This window comes from Bison bison, unplaced genomic scaffold (genome assembly GCF_000754665.1).
Source record: "Bison bison bison isolate TAMUID 2011002044 unplaced genomic scaffold, Bison_UMD1.0 scf7180017864053, whole genome shotgun sequence".
In the NCBI taxonomy this organism is placed as follows: domain Eukaryota; kingdom Metazoa; phylum Chordata; class Mammalia; order Artiodactyla; family Bovidae; genus Bison; species Bison bison.
Window position 1 is genome coordinate 4,967,650 of NW_011494625.1, and position 16,268 is coordinate 4,983,917.

The 16,268-nt window shown below is 45.6% G+C and overlaps 1 protein-coding gene and 1 long non-coding RNA gene across 2 annotated transcripts in view; both read right to left on the bottom strand.

Annotated features, from left to right (window-relative positions):
- The window catches only part of NEDD9 (neural precursor cell expressed, developmentally down-regulated 9), a 57,445-nt gene extending 48,696 nt beyond the window's left edge, over positions 1–8,749 (bottom strand). Inside the window, exon 1 of the mRNA XM_010835871.1 lies at positions 6,189–8,749. Coding sequence (XP_010834173.1) covers positions 6,189–6,200 — 12 coding nt within the window. The 5' untranslated portion in view covers positions 6,201–8,749. The remainder of the gene's footprint in view (positions 1–6,188) is intronic.
- Positions 8,750–9,725: 976 nt separating this feature from the next.
- LOC104985624 overlaps positions 9,726–16,268 on the bottom strand; it is a 134,191-nt gene continuing 127,648 nt past the window's right edge. The window contains exon 3 of the long non-coding RNA XR_824947.1: positions 9,726–13,802. This is a non-coding gene — a long non-coding RNA (uncharacterized LOC104985624). The remainder of the gene's footprint in view (positions 13,803–16,268) is intronic.

Genomic DNA, 16,268 nt, shown 5'->3' on the forward strand with positions numbered 1-16,268 from the left:
TGGGGTTGTTGACAAAGTATAAACGTTTTTTTTTTTTTTTTAGGGGGACCCCTTTTCCATGCCCACGTTCTTTGCAATCATCCATTGCCTAGGTAACTGGTAGCTATTTTCTGCATTTTAAATTGAAAAGAGAGTATTTCTTCCCAGTGGCCCCATTTTGTTTATCTTGGCAAGGAGGCTTGGTAATTAAGTCTATACGTTACTGGAGGGCTGGGATACCAAGGGCTGGGATTTCAAACTAATTTGTTTAGGTTCCTTTCTAGCGCTAAAGTGATCTAAAAACAGATCATCAGCATCTCTAACTTTATACCTCTGTCACTCTGACCCCAGAAGGATAAGAGATGTGCTTTATCCCGGGCCCTACTCACCTCCTGTATCAAATCCACCTTTGATTCTTTAGTCATGACTTTTCTCTTTTTTTCAGTAATATTTTTGTTATGGAAAAACAATTCTAGTGAAGGTTTTCTCTTACATTTTAACCTATATAGTGCGTCTATCAATATATCTATATATGAGTGTATTCTGAATATTTTATGTATCTTATAAATGCATCATAACATAGCTGCCATTTTTAAATGCCTACTATGTGCTAGAAACTGATGATTTTCAAATATTATATCCTTACAACTATCTAATGAGACAGGTATTATTACTCCCATTTTATAAATGAGGAAATGGAGGCTTGCCTAAAATTATACTGTTAAAAAGCAACAAAAGTGAGATTTAAAACAAAATCTATCTTCTTTCCAATAGGCCATATGGGGAAAACTCTTTTAATAGCTATTTGTGTATTTCATGTAATCCAACATTCAATTCAATGTTTGCTGAGTACCTACTATGAGCAAAGGCCTATAACCACAGGAATATCAAATCTTATTAATAACAATGAAGATACCAAAGCACTAATATATTAGCAAGTGGGGACACAGGTGTGTTGGTACACCCCGATGTCTGGCATTTGCATTTCTACAAGACACAGCCAGGCCCATGGAATATTTAATAGTACTCGATTATCTTAACATAGGAAATAGGGTTTCGACATAATCCAAGTTTTGAGTCCACACATCCTTTCAACATCTGTTGGGCATCTACTTATATAAGGAGGGCTGGGGCCTGCTAGAATTGTCTCTTTCCAGTGGAGCCATGGTAAACACCTCCCCATGGAAAATATCTCGCTTCAGCTTTACAACAATCCACGAGGCCAGATCAACCCTAGTTTGGTGGTGGTGGTGCGCATTCCCTCAGCCTATCCGACTCTTTGCAACTCTATGCACTGTAGCCCCCCAGGCTCCTCTGTCCATGGTGATTTCCCAGGCAAGAATACTGGAGTGGGTTGCCATTTCCTCCTCCAGGGATCTTCCCGACCCAGGGATTGAACCTGAATCTCCTGCATTTCAGGCAGATTCTTTACTGCTGAGCCACCCTACAGATAAGAAAGCTGAGGCTCACAGAGCTTAACTTACCCAAGGTTACAGAGCATCGAGTCACAGGAAACAGAAATGCCTTTCACCAGACCCCACGCTCTACCTTGCCTCTACTGCAAGAACACCTAAGACCAAGTCCCCGTCCAGGCCACAACACACAACAGATCCTGGATCATACTTTTTATTCAAGGACTTGCCTACCAATCTGCCTCTACACACAGATAAAGGGTGAGTCTCTCATATCAAGTGGGGCTTACCTGAAGCTGGAAAGCCCCAGTGGGCAGCCTTGGTGAGTTCCAGGTATCATTTAGATAGTAATTTTACTGAAAGGGGTTAATGAGTAAGGCAGTGCTAACAGAGTAGGGCAGAGGTGAAAAACAGAAAGCCTATTGTAGAGATGATAGGAGATAAAGGTTTAGGCTTCTGATTGTTGTATAGAGTGGATGGATGAGGAGACTTGACTTCTAGCAAGTACCGACGAACCAAGTCACACAAGCACAAAGAGACAGGAGCCAATGAATGGGAGCAGCAAGGGATCACGATTTTCACAGCAGACTCAGAAGAGGGGAGGAAGACAGGGGTACAGAGAGCGCTTTAAGTATGTCACGTCTGTGTGGGTGGGGGGAGGCCAGCCCGGAGCAGTCTGGTACTGGAGAAGTATAATGGATGCTTGAATGAAAAAAATGAGAGACGATGAGGTCATTAAGGGCACAAAAGGGGAGGGAATTGGCAAAGAGGCTTGAAAAGTAGAGAGGAAGTTTCTTTAGAAGTGGGGGGCAGGGGTGCAGACAGGAAGCCACTGATGAGTTCTTAGAAGAGGACCCATGTACACCCCAGCAAAGAAGAGGCGCTTAAGGAATCTGTTACGTGCATCTTGCACACTTGGTGCTCTCAGAACACCTTCAGTCTCGTAAAGACTTTGGTCTCCAAGTAGGTAAGTCATTTAGCTCTGAAAATGGGCTTGCTCAAGCAGTGAAACAATACATAAGAAAACGGTTAATTTTTTTCAAAGCATCTTTTGTTGCTTTGAAAGCTCAGATGGGATTTAAAAAAGAGGCAGGGGCAGGGTATGCAATACACCATTCAGAAGCGTATAAAACATTTTAAATCAAAATGGCAAAGCCAGGAAAGAATCCGGAATCACATATAGACTAAGTAAATATGCTGACTAAATGGAAGACACTCGGATCACATCTTCTCCAGCCACTCTGAGAAAATAAAAACATTTCCAAAGTCCCCTGGAAAGCTCTTCTTTAGTGCGCACTTCCTGCTTTCCCTAACCTACCTTACCCATGTTCAGTCAGAACCCAAGAATCTGGACTTCAGAATGTAGTTTTCTTATTTGTAGTTTAAGCTTCATCTGTAATTTTCTTCAATCAAAACATTCAAGAATGAATTTGTTGAATGGCAGACTAGATAAATAATTTAGAGTTTCAGTGTAGGCACACAGGATACAGAAATTTGGCCAAGCCACAAAAGCTGCTCAGCTATTAGAGATCAAACAGGCCAGGCCTGTGGGGCACTTACCAGGCCTGGGCCTGTACAAAGTGGGCGGGGCCTCTGCTCAAACACAGCTGTGCATCCACCTCTCAATTACCCTCCTGGCAGAAAGTAGCAACAACCCACCCCCAGACCCTCAGGAGGGAGGCCTTCACTGAGCAGGCCATGGCCACTGAGGCATTGCCCCCTCACCCACCTCCAGTATTTCAGCACATGCTGTGTATATTCAAAGGAGCTTGGGGAAAATTCTTAATAAATGAAGCCCGCATAATTTACTGATTAGAGAACTCCAGAGGGCATCCTTTAAAGAGCAATGGAACCTTAAGTGCATATGAGAGTAACTGCTCCCTTCCTATGAACAAATTAAAACACATAGAATGTAACCAAAATAGACGATATAGGCTGGCTCCCCGCAAAATTCACCAAAGTAATAGCTTCTAATAGCTTGCATTCCACGGTGCTCAAGATGACTGTAAACGCATAGCTGAATGACTTGGAACTGTGTGTAAGTTCAAAATGGGTGGAGGCTTGGTTGTTGTCTAGTTATGATCCCCGAAGTAGCCAAACCAGATAATCTGGTTAAAAAAAAAATCTTATAGTGACTGGATTATAAATCTCTCAGTGAGCATTTTTAAGTCTTGACTGAGCTAAATTTATTTTGTTTAGAGCAACAGAGTATCTAAAAGCTAATTCCCAATTCCAGGGTTTTACAATCTAATAATTATCTGGTTTTACTACCTAAGTGGCTTCAATGAAGTAACTGCCAGACATTCATTTCACTTTGCTTTGTAGAGGCACTGTCTTAAAAAAAAAAAAAAACCTATTCTGCAGGGATACTTTGAATGACATAGAATCTTGAGCTACATGGGAGAGGGAAAAGCAGTCACACAGGACATTTTAGGAAGTCACAGATAGTTCTTTCTTTAATAGTTATTTAAAGTCACAAGCTCTGGGGCCAGATCACCTTGGTTCAAATTCCAGCTCTGCTACTTTCCAGCTGCGTGGTTTGGGATAAATTACCTAGCCTCCCTGAGCCACAATTTCCATATCTGAAAATGAATATAAAGTATTAACACTACCTCATGGAGTTAATTGGGAAAGCTAAATATGACAATCCTGTATTGTCATGGTGAGTCTTAAAAACTGTTATTTATCATTCCTCTACCTTTGTGTCATCTCCTCTACTTATAATAAAATCTTCTCCTGAAACAGTCCATTATTAACTAGAGAGAAAATAGGCTTTATAAGAAAGGGAAAGTAGATTGCTTCAGCTATTGGTTCCGTTTATAGTCACCACAAGGTGTCAATCTGTCATTTGGTTAGCTGGGGAAGTCAGAAGTTTTGCTGGTGAAGATGCCCACAAGCTAATAAAAATCATATCTTTACAGCATTTGGCAGGGTGTTTGATGCTGGGAAGACCCAGCAGAGAGGCAGGGTTTCCCCATGAATGCCAACCACAGCTCACATCATCAGCTGCCATGATGTTTTCTTTCCACAAAATAAAACTAAACATGATGAGGTCACTGAATAAAAGAGGCTTTAGACTTTTTGTCACTTTCCAGGTTGCAATACTCTATGTTAAAAACAGCCATTTATGCTTTCCAATAATAAATGCAGGAACACATTTTCTCTCCCACAGCACCCCCCCCCCCCAAGGCTTTTACGAATCTAAAGACATTTAGAGTAGGAAGAGGAGGGCAAAGATTCACTGAAGGCTAAATAATACCTGGGGACTTAACATTAGTGATAGACTATCATTGTTCTAAATAAAGAAACTGCGTAAATACCAGTGAACCATATCAAGAATGAGAGCTTTCCTGCCAGGTAGAAGGATCTGCCTCCGGTTGTATCCTAACGTCAAAAATACTAAGAATCTTCAGGATTATCCAGCTCTCTGATCTTTCCTATTGAGGCAGAAAATGGAAAGCTGATAGTTGTGATAACTGATACCCCTGCCTTCAGAGGGTTCTAACCTTTTCAAGGAGAACTATAACTCATGCATCACAATAGATACTTTCAACAGTTAGATTTAGAGCTATTGAACATGATTTATAGCTTTTGAATAAAAGGCTTATCATGGAGGTTAGCCAGTGGCTATCAGCCAGGACTGAGGATTTACAGCCTCACATTTAAAAAAGGATGAGCCAGAAGCTAGATATTCAGAAAGAAGGCAAAGCAATCCTGCAGGTTAGACAGGTAATTCAAATTGCCAATCCCCAAGCATAAACACCTTGCCAAAACGCATTTCAATAGCGGAATGTTTGTTTAAACCTGCTAATGTAACAATAATGCTCAGTCTCTTTCTCAGTCCTGTGGGACTCATTGCGACCCTTTGGACTGCAGCCCTCCAGGCTCCTCTGTCCATGGGATCTTCCCAACCCAGTGATTGACCCTGCGTCTCTAGGACTTGTCTATTCCAGAACAGAAGTTAAGTGTTCATCCTCCAAGGAAAATTCACTTTCAATTCCTTGCAGTCAGCTCTGAATAGGGGTCTCTGGAAGCTGCTAGCCTGGTTAGAAGGAGGCAATTTAGATAAAATAGTATACTCTAAATAAGCTATAATCCTTTTGCCAGCAATAAACACACAAATGCATGGGAAAACAGGCTGCTGAGCGTCCCAGCACTCAAAATTTTGAGTTTCAGAGACAATAAACTGGCTGGAGCCTTCAGACCCTCTGTCCATTCAAACGCCATGAAAGTGTTTGCAGGAAATAGCATATACTCAGTTGGTTCTGAATCCAACATCCTTTATGGGTATCAAAATCCTCCATCATCAGCTGTATAATAGTACCTGGAGACTTTAACTTCTCCCACTAAAATTATATATGGCAAACTGCTTCCCAAAGCGAACGCTTTAATGCAAAGGATGAAAACTGCTTGAAAATAGCCAGCCTGAGAGACTCAGCACTTTTGATTCTTCTCTTACTACGGCTCCGGGGGGTGGGGGCAGTGGAGGCTAGGCCCCGGGAGCCGGGAGTCCTGAGCCCAGGCGAGCTCCCCTTGGAGTTAGACGCTCTCCGGTCTGCAGTGACTGCCATACCCCGGCGCCAAGACCTAGACTGACGCCGGGAACTTGCAGCGGGGGTGGATTGGGCGCGCTGCGAGCTCCCGGCGTAGGTCTCAGAGGCTGGATCTCTGCCTGCCTGCTTGTCTGGCAACCCGGTGACCCATCTCAGAACCCCTCTGGGGGCACAGCAGAGGAGTTGTCACAGTGGTGGACACACACAAATACAGAGAAACCTTCTGCAGAAGTCACTCTCTTACCTTATACTTCATCTTGGCAGCGGTAAACTGAGCCGTTTTCCTGCACTAGTGAGACTGCATTAAGCACCGGCGAGCCCGCCCCTCCATCGAGCGCTGGGCTTAAACGCAAGCGGGGACTGCGGAGCTTCGGGCCACTTGTCCACGCCGCGCCGACCTCCGGCGCCGTTCAGCCCGCCCAGCCTCTGAGCTCACTGTTTTCGTCCGGGCCGGCAAAGCACGGAGCTCGTTTGCATACCGCCTCGCCATTGGCTCGCGGGCCAAGGCAACGCGGACGCCCCGCTCACACCGAAATCCTGGAAACTGACAAAGAACTTGCAATGCGACCATTTATTTTTACATTGTCGGAGAGGGTGGAAAAGAAACTCCGGAACCTTCCCGGAACCTTACCAAACCTTATACTTCATCTACCCCGAACCTCTACCAAAATCCTGGGAAGAGGAGATGAACTATTTTGAATTTTTTTTAGTTTAATCCAAATTTTAAAGAAATGGAATTCACAAAGCAGTCTGACAGCCGTGCGTCCTGTGACCTAGCAACTCCTTCATAAATCCATTTCATTCCAAAGCCATTCACCTCACAAGCTCTACATGAAACGAACTCAGGGAACAAAAGGTTTTCTGTCTCCGGGGGCCCCTTTTTACTAACTACCCCTGCTGATATCTCTCTCTCTCCCTTTCTCTCCTCCCTCCCCTTCCTTTTGTGGCTGTTTGCTTTTTGTGTGTTTGTTCTTTTCAGTGTTCAAAGTACTTGCAGCGTTAGTCTGCAAGGCGACAGAGTACAATTCTCCCTCAGTGAAAGGGAATTCTGAAGCTGGGCACCAGGGATTCCCTGGTTGGCTTCTCACCGGGGCCTCGGGGAGCTGAGGGGTCAGCCGCATTCAGAGACCTCCTCTGGCTTTGCAGAGGATAAAGCTTAGCTGTGACCTCTCGGATGGGGCTGGCCAGTGTGCCCGCCCCATACATCATCACTGTTCACCAAGTACTGCGTTCTTTGATGGCTGGCATTTCTATTTCCAGCTTTGAACACTGCAGTTTTTCCTTCTGACCTCTCTCCTGAAGATGACCCATTAACCCACCAACACTTATTATCTGGGGAACAACTACAAAAAAAATGCCTGCTGTTTGAGAAGGCTGGTTAAAAAGACCAGTCTTCTCTCACTGACGCTCGGAACATTTGGTTCAGCTTCATGCTTACGCACGGAACATTTGGTTCAGCTTCATGCTTTCTATAGAGAGAAAGATCACCCAGGAGTGGACAGAAATGGCCACCTTCAGCAACTCTTCTGAGGCGGTGGACCGGTGAGGGGAAAATTCCTTTTCATGGGACCTCAGGATTGAGACTTGGTGAATACAGACAATGGCTGTCCCTGAAAGGGATGGACTCCAACCAGACTACATGACTCTGATGGAAAAACTCAACCCTTTAGTGTTTTTTTTTTTCCCTGACCGGGTTGGATCAGAATCAGTTTGATTTTTTTCCTTCCCAATTCCCAGTGGATTAAAATTCTACTTTTATGAGCTAAGCAAAAAAGTACAGGAGAGGAGCTGTCCTACAAAAGGGGTTTCCGGACATAGGGCTCACAGTTCAGACCACAGTTTAAATAAGGCACCTATTCCCTGGACAGGACCCACCCACCCCTGACCCGGCCCAGGTGGTCATGACAAGGTTGACTCACCGTTTTTGACCTTCACTAGGCCTCTTTCCCTCATTTAGTTTTAGAGGGAAAATGAGCCTGAGTGATTTTGCAAGGTCCTTCTGAACACACATTAAGCATGCGACATATGACGCTGCCATGGACAGAGGAGTCTGGTGGGCTATACAGCCCATGAGGTCATAAAGAGTCGGACACGATTGAGAGACTAAACAACACCGTACTATCAACACACGGCAGGGACCTTCCTAACAGTCCTACAGACACGGAACAGTCGCTAGCTTGCCGGAAATGTTTCTTCTGGTGTCTGCCTGGATATGTCACAGGCCTTCTCATCTGTAAGATGACGAGTCTTTGGCCTCCAGGAGACCTAGATAACATTCCTCTGGCTTCCTCAGCAGTGAAGCTGAGTCACCTTTTTTGTTTGATGAGCATCATTGAAGAGTGAACACGCTCTCACCTCATTTTAATGCTTTCAAACCGTTTCCCAAAGCATAGCTAGGGCTTTTTCATTCTCTGGGTAAAAAGCTTAACTCACCCCAAGTGGCTCTCCTGCTTTCCTACTTCTGTCCTATACAGAATATACCTGAAAACCTACCTGAAGTTCATTTCAAGGTGGTCTGCGTCACTGTCTTGTTAGTTACATACACATAAAAAAGCACAAAGGTGTTACAGTCCGGTAAACATGTTAGAATCTCAACAAATCTCTACCTTGCTAATTTTGGTGTTCTGAAATGTAAAATAGAGTAGAGAATAATACCAACCTGCTAGGGCTATAATGAGGATTAAATGATATCATGTGGATAAAAATGAATAGTATTTGGCACATAGTAAAAACATTAGTTTTACTCTGGAATTAAAAGATGCTTGCTCCTTGGAAGAAACACTGTGACAAACCTGCTGCTGCTTCTGTTAAGTCACTTCAGTCGTGTCCGACTCTGTGCGACCCCATGGACTGCAGCCCACCAGGCTCCCGCCCCTGGGATTCTCCAGGCAAGAACACTGGAGTGGGCTGCCATTTCCTTCTCCAATGAATGAAAGTGAAAAGTGAAAGGGAAGTCGCTCAGTCATGTCCGACTTTTCGCCACCCCATGGACTGCAGCCTACCAGGCTCCTGCGTCCATGGGATTTTCCAGGCAAGAGTACTGGAGTGGGGTGCCATTGCCTTCTCCGGTGACAAACCTAGAGAGCGTATTAAAAAACAGAGACATCACTTTGCCTACCAAGTTCTGTCTAGTCAAAGCTATGGTTTTTCCAGTAGTCATGTATGGATGTCAGAATTGGACCATAAAGAAGGCTGAGTGCCAAAGAACTGATACTTTCAAACTGTGGTGTTGGAGAAGACTCTTGAGAGTCCCTTGGACTGCAAGGAGATCCAACCAGTCCATCCTAAAGGAGATCAGTCCTGAATATTCATTGGAAGGACTGATGCTGAAGCTGAAACTCCAATCCTTTGGCCACCTGATGTGAAGAACTGACTCATTGAAAAAGACCCTGATGCTGGGAAAGATTGAAGGCATGAGGAAAAGGGGGCGACAGAGGATGAGATGGTTGGATGGCATCACTGACTCAATGGCATGAATTTGAGCAAACTCCAGGAGACAGTGAAAAAGAGGGAAGCCTGGCATGCTGCAGTCCACAGGGTTGCAAAAAGTCAGACATGACTTAGCGACTGAACAACAACAACAAAACCTTAGGAAATGGTTGCTTATTAGTATTATTTCCATTATTCTTTTAATATTAAATTTATTTTGTATTATTTTATGACTCTATCATATAACATTGTAACATCATATATCATTATAATATCAGTATTCATGTTATATGATATACATACATTTAAAATGATTAATTATAACTATTATCACTGTTAGACTATTATCGATATTGTTAAGTGTGGTGGGCACTCAGAAGAAGCTGGAGGAATGTCCCCATCTCTGTGGCACCCCATCCCTGGGCAGCTTTCTAATTTAACAAACATCAATTCAGCACCTGCCGCATGCCAGGGGCTGTTCTGGGAAGGGAGGATACAGCAGTCTAGATAAAGATCTTACTCTCATAGAGCTCACAGTCTGGTAGGAGTGGAGGACAATAGTTCAAAGAATATATTATACAATTTTGAAGTGGTGGATGCCATGAAGAAAAATATTGAGCAGGGAAAAACCACTAGAAGGTGGTTTCTAGCAGGTTCCACCCTCATAGACCAGGGTGGGTGAGGGGTATCTCATGTTAGAGATAATGGTCATGCAAGCCCCTCTAGGGAGTTGACATGGAAGCAGGAACCTGAATACTATACAGGATCTGCTCTGATATCTGGGGAAAGGACGTTCCGGACAGACGCTGTGACCTACGGAAAGGGTCTGAGGTACTAGTGAGCTCGGCTCGTTCAAGAGCAAGCAGGTCAGTATGCTCAGAGAGGAGGACCCACAGGAGGGATGGAGAGAGTGTGGTGGCAGGGTTTGGATTTTTTCCTGAGTGTGACAGGAAGTCACCGGAGTGTCCTGAGCCGGGAAGCAAAGGATCTAGTCCTCTCTGTTTTCACCCTTGGTTTGTGTAAATACTCATGGACAGCAGACTACTGAAATATTGAGCCTTTTCTTCATGCAACTTACATAGTGCTGAAACTGTTACTTTGTTAGCATCATCTGCTGTTTCCTTCACAACCCTTTGGAGAAACACAAATTCTCTCAACTAAAGCAGAAACAGCCCCCTCCCCATCTACTAAGGGAGCTTTTGGATGCAGAAATAACTGTTTAAACTGTGTTGTATAAACACTGGCGATTGGTTTATGCAGCCACCCTCATGCTCCCTTGGATGGCTTCCCAAAGTGGTCCAGGCCCCCAGGCCTTGGACACTAACCTGTCTCTCAGCCTGTCGGTCTTGCCACCTGCCTGCCACCTCTGCCAAGGGCTCTGCCCAACCCCCACCAACTCCCCACCCACCAGAAGCTCGTGCAGGCCGGAATGAAGGAAATGACACAGAAGCCGTCCAAACCATTTTCCAGCTGCCACTGGGCACTGGCGTGGATGCAACCAGAAGTCAGAGAGGATGCTGGAGGGAAGACGTTCTTCCGTCTATACTTGGGAGGAGCTCATGTGGCTTCTCTCTAAGAGTGAAGGGCAAAGTCAGAGCCCGTGAGGGCAGGAAGCAAGCTAGTGAGTCACCCCGTCTAGCCTGGGGAAAGGAAGATGAAGCTGCCGCTCTGGGGGCGCCCTGCTCGAGGGGGATCCTAACCACAGTCAGTGCTTTAGGTCAGTCTTCTGTATCTCCTGTCTGATTTATTCCAGCCACAACTTTCAGTTTCCTTGCCTGAAATCTCTCTCCGCTTCGGTCTATATTCCACATAGCCACTTGCTTAATTTCTAGAATACAGAGTCGATCACGTTACTACTATATTTAAAAGCCTTTAAAAATACTCCAGTGCCTTAAAAATAGAATCCACACGCATTGGCATGGACTATGATCTGAGCCCAGCCTCCCTTTCTGGCCTCATCCCCCATTGACATCCTCCACACGTGGGGACAGAGTAGGGGAGGGGGGCAGATTCACTGAATCTGAGCCGCTTGTACTGTCCTGACTTTACACAGACAGTTCCCTCCGCCCAGAATGTCCTCCCTTGCCTCTTCTGCTCTCCAACCCAGTCCCAACACTAACTCTTTTGTCCCGCGTCGTCTACACCCCCACCCTGCCCACCTCGCCTTTTCAGATCGAATTCCTCCCTGCTTTTACTGTGGCCCTATTGTGCCTGGACCATGGCCCTAGCAGAAGGCTCCTCCACGCTGTGTCCTGATGACTGGGTGATGTCTGGGTCCCCCGCTCCCAGGTGACCTGAGTTCCCTGCAGGCTCATACCTTACAGGAGCTGAAATGCCTTCTGAATGAATAAGAAGACCAAGGCTTCTTAGGAGAATGTTGCCGACTTCAGGTTCTGCCTGTTGTTTAGGAGGAGAGGGAGGGAAAGGACTGCTCTTTCCACTTATTACATGCAGAGCTTCAGACCAGCTCAAGGCCTGCTCCCTGTCCTGGCTCTTGGATGCAGGGCAGTTGGATAACTACAGCTTTTTATATGACCTATGAGCTAAGAATAGCTTTTATACTTTTAAATGATTAGAATAAAATCTAAATAAGGATGATATTTCATAAGACATGAAACAATTACATGAAATTCAAATTGCCGTGCCTATAAATAAAGTTTTATTGGAACAGACACACCTGTTTGCTTACACATTGACTTTCAGCTGCAATAGCAGACTTGAGTAAGTGTGAGCAGAGGTGGTGAAAAGGGCAAAGCTAAAAAGGGAAAAATATATTATCTGGCCCTCCAGAGAAAAAGTTTGATGACCCATGCTCTAGAACAGTGCAAGATACACTCATCCCAGAGTTCGGATTAATGTAGAGATTCTTCCACATCTCCTGAGACACAATCTAGAAATACTCACTCTAGAGCCATGTTTTATCATTTCTAGTTTGATACCAGGTTTTTTTTTTTTGAGAGTCTACATTATGCCAGAGTTATTTAAAAAAATAATTGGCTGCAGCAACTTTTAAATTCCATAAGTCTCCAGAAACTTCTCACTGGGTCATTGGGAATTTTCTGCCTCAGCCCACTGACCCCAGCTCATTCAGGGGTCGGTACCTGGAAACTGTCCCAGGTTCTAGGCCCGGTCCTGGGCAAGTCACAAACATTATTTCACTTAATATTCACCTAAGAAGCCCTAATGAGGTGGGTCACAATATTCTAGGTTTACATGTAACAGAACGGAGACTTGGAGAGCTTGTTCAACTTACACAAAGGTCCAGGCAGGTAGGGGCAGGTCTGACATGTGAACCCGGGCTTTCTGGCTCCTGGGTTTGGGTGCTACATTCTACCAGGAGCCCTCTGTGCGCTTTGGTTATCTGAGTCCCATTTGTGAGTTCAGTAAATTAGCATCTCCATCCTAGTGGGACTCAGCCTAACTGAGGAACAAGTACAATTCTCCAGTTGTGAATAAGGCTACTAGTGTGCACAAAAACACACACATCTTACTAACTCGTACTTTAAGTCTGTGTGTGTGAATGTGTGTGTGTGTGTGTACGTGGTCCCTCTTGCCCAGACTGCCTTCCTTTCATCCTCTGCTTACCTAAATCCTTTCTTCTTTCCAGTTTCCACCCCATCTTCCTCATGGAACCTTTCCTACAAAGTCTCTCCTTTGTTGATCCCCCCAATTCCCAGTGTCTCTCATCACCTAGGGTCTGGGTCAGTGCTTCTCAAATCTGACCTCCCTTAAAAGCCAGTTGCGATATTTCCGTATTTACGTCAACAAAAGAAATTTGCAAGGCGTCCTAGCATACCCTCTTGACGTTTAGTAATTGCAATAAAGCATGAAATGCCGCAATGGTTAAGTGCCATCATGCATAATGCAGGGTGTCGTCTGGAAAGAAACTTGGAGAAACTGGCAGCTTAAGACCCAAATGGGAAACCCAAGGAATTGTTAGTAGTTACAAACAAATCACAGCATCCTTTGTTTTCAAAATGACCAGTGTACCTTTGAAGAGCAAAGTCAAGTCTGTGCAGCAGCACCGAGCCCAGCCCTTCACAGGACACGTGACTCAGCTTTCTATTCATGTGAAAGGAAAAGAAATGTGGAAACTTCATCCTTGAGGGGACAAAAAACAGTTGTGGATGCTTTGGCTTGTCCCCTCTAAGTTGGATTCCACAGGCCTGATGGGAGACCTTGGTACCTACACGTGAACAGAGATCCTCAGAGGATTCTACACACAGCCTTGTGCGTGGGGCATATCATTTAGTGCTCAGTTACTGCCTGGTCCTGTTTCACCCTTGAGAATGCCTTCTCCACAGTGAGATATTTAAGCAGCTTGTAGAAAAGGATGCCTTTCTGCAGCTGTGTAGGTCACTGCATCACATTCTATGTCTTCTCAAGGCCCTATGTCTTGTCCGCGCACCAAGCCTTCACTGATGTCAGTCTGGAAAAAAATAAGCTACTGTTCAGCAGGCAGGGGCAAGAACACTTCCCACTCTAAGCAGTCACTGCCCCTCCCTCCCTTTTTTGTCTGGTTAGGGCTTCCCAGGTGGCTCAGTGGTCAAGGATCTAGATTATTCTGACCCAGGGATCGAACTTGTGTCTCCTGCATTGGCAGGAGGATTCTTTACCACCGAGCCATCTTGGAAGCCCTAGGCCCCTCTGAGTCCTTGATAAATCTTCCAAGAATACATGTAGCACAGTGTCACTAACATGCTACAAAGACCCTTGTAAATGGGTGATGGTTAATACCTTGACTTGATTTTTGAAAAACGTGTGCAACTGCAAAATTTCTATACATACAGAATGCTGCTATTATAACTTGGGAATAGTTAATTACTATCTTTCCCCTGGCAAAGAACTAAAAAAAAAAAGTAACAGAATAAATTATATGTTAAGTAAATCCACTTAACTCTAGTGAAATATGACAAGAATTTGTGAGGCTCCATCTTAACATTTAGTGTGTTCTTTATACGAAAGGATTTGGGGGAGTTAACTCAGGAGTGAAATGATAAGCAAAGTTAGAAACACATAATAAAGATTTAGGTTTATTTATCGTCGTAAATGTGCAAAGGCTTAGATTTCTACTATTTGTATGTATCCAGCTGGGCAGAGGAATGAAGTTCAGTGGGACAGAAGGAGTTTTTCACAGTAAAATTGTGCAGACTCCTGCCAGGGGCTCCCTCCTGTTTTCCCCAGCCTTGAGGTGTTCTGTTCGTGCACGCTTTAGTTTGTCCAAATAAACGATTTGTTATATGAAACTGTCATGGAAATCTCTTCTGCTGGTAGAAATTTGGACTGTGGGCTTTTACGTAGGTCAAGGTGATCTGCCAAGACCAAATAAACAGACGTGCTGTGACTGGACGGAGGATGGCCGCTGCTCTTTCTGAAGGCAGGATCCAGCACAGTGATACTGCTCCACGGTGTGTGTTCAACTGTTCTTGTTTAGTCACTCAGTCGTGTCCGACCCTTTGCAGACTCACGGACTGTAGCCCACCAGGCTCCTCTGTCCGTGGGATTCTCCAGGCAAGAATACTGGAGTGGGTTGCCATTCCTTCTCCAGGGGATCTTCTTGACCCCAGGATTGAACCTGAGTCTCCTACATTGACAGATTATTTACCACTGAGCCACCGGGAAAGCCTAAGAGGGGACAAAGGCCCCATGGTTCCTTCTTGGTAACTTCTGTTCTTCCTTTGTATATTCTTAAATTTGAAAAGACTTCCTGACCCCTCCTTGCATCCGTAGCATCACTGTCTCTGTGCCCGGACATGAGAACACGGTGTGTTGTGCTAGAGCTCTGGCTGGCCCTTCTTACTCTCCCCGCATTGCTCCCGTCCAGGTGCAATGGGCAGAGGCTTGTGGACGGCCTGCCCTACATTCTCGGGTGGGGCTGGATGCTCTGTTTCCGGTCGACTCCTGAGCTTTACCATTCTCTGGATGCATGCACGGGTGACTAAAAGTCACCCTTCCCATCTGGCATCCAGCGAGGTTCAGGGTGGAGGTGGGCGGAGAAGAATGGAGGGAACAGGGAAATGAGGGGGTTGGCACAGTGTTTCAAGCACAGAACAGTCACTTAACTGGAGGCCCCGGATAGATCATTTCAGCAGAGGCCAGAGAATGTCCAGCAGGCCCCGTCCCCAGGCATCTGACCCATCTGAGCAGACCCTGTCGGCCGCCAGCTGGCGCTGAGGAGCGGGGCCCAAGGAATCTGAGCAATGCAGGGCCTGGGGTTGGTGGGGGGTGGGAGGAGGAGGGTTGGGGGGGATGGAGGAATGCGCTGTTGAATCCAAGCTTTTGAAGAGTTTGATTCATTTTAGAGAGCAAACAAAGCGCTCCAGCTATCAGCGATCTTTTATTTGTCTGCTGGAAGAATGCCTCTCCAGCGTGGGCTGGAGACTGGGCGGCGGTGGAGACACCGGCGTCCACCCTCGACGGGCTGGGCGACTGTGGCCGGCACACTCTTTCCTGGCCACTGAGGCTGGAAAGAAACAGCAAGCAGCTCTCTTCTCCGTCAGGAAAGCCAGGAGGAGCCCAGTGAACTGGCATGTGCAGGACCTAAAGGTTCACTCACAGCCCTGAGGTTTACAGATGCTAAGTAGCCGTTCCCTTAGCTTAAGTCCTGGCACCCTGAGATTTAGATCAGAAGGTATAGACAAGGGAGGGGAGATTGCGAGGGTTTTCCAACTTTGATGGCCTGTGATTCTCACGATTCAGGCTCTAACCAGCCTGGGAAGCTCCTGGTCTTTGGAAGGGTGGAGGGTTGGGAGAAGCAGTCAGGCCGTGGCCCTCCTGTCCATAGAAGCTGGAGGCCATGCGCTCCCTACCTTTAGATTTTCCCATCTCAAGGTTGCTCTCTGTCTTCAAAAGCCAAACCCCATGCAGTCAGGTCACCAGGAAATGAAATCCTCCC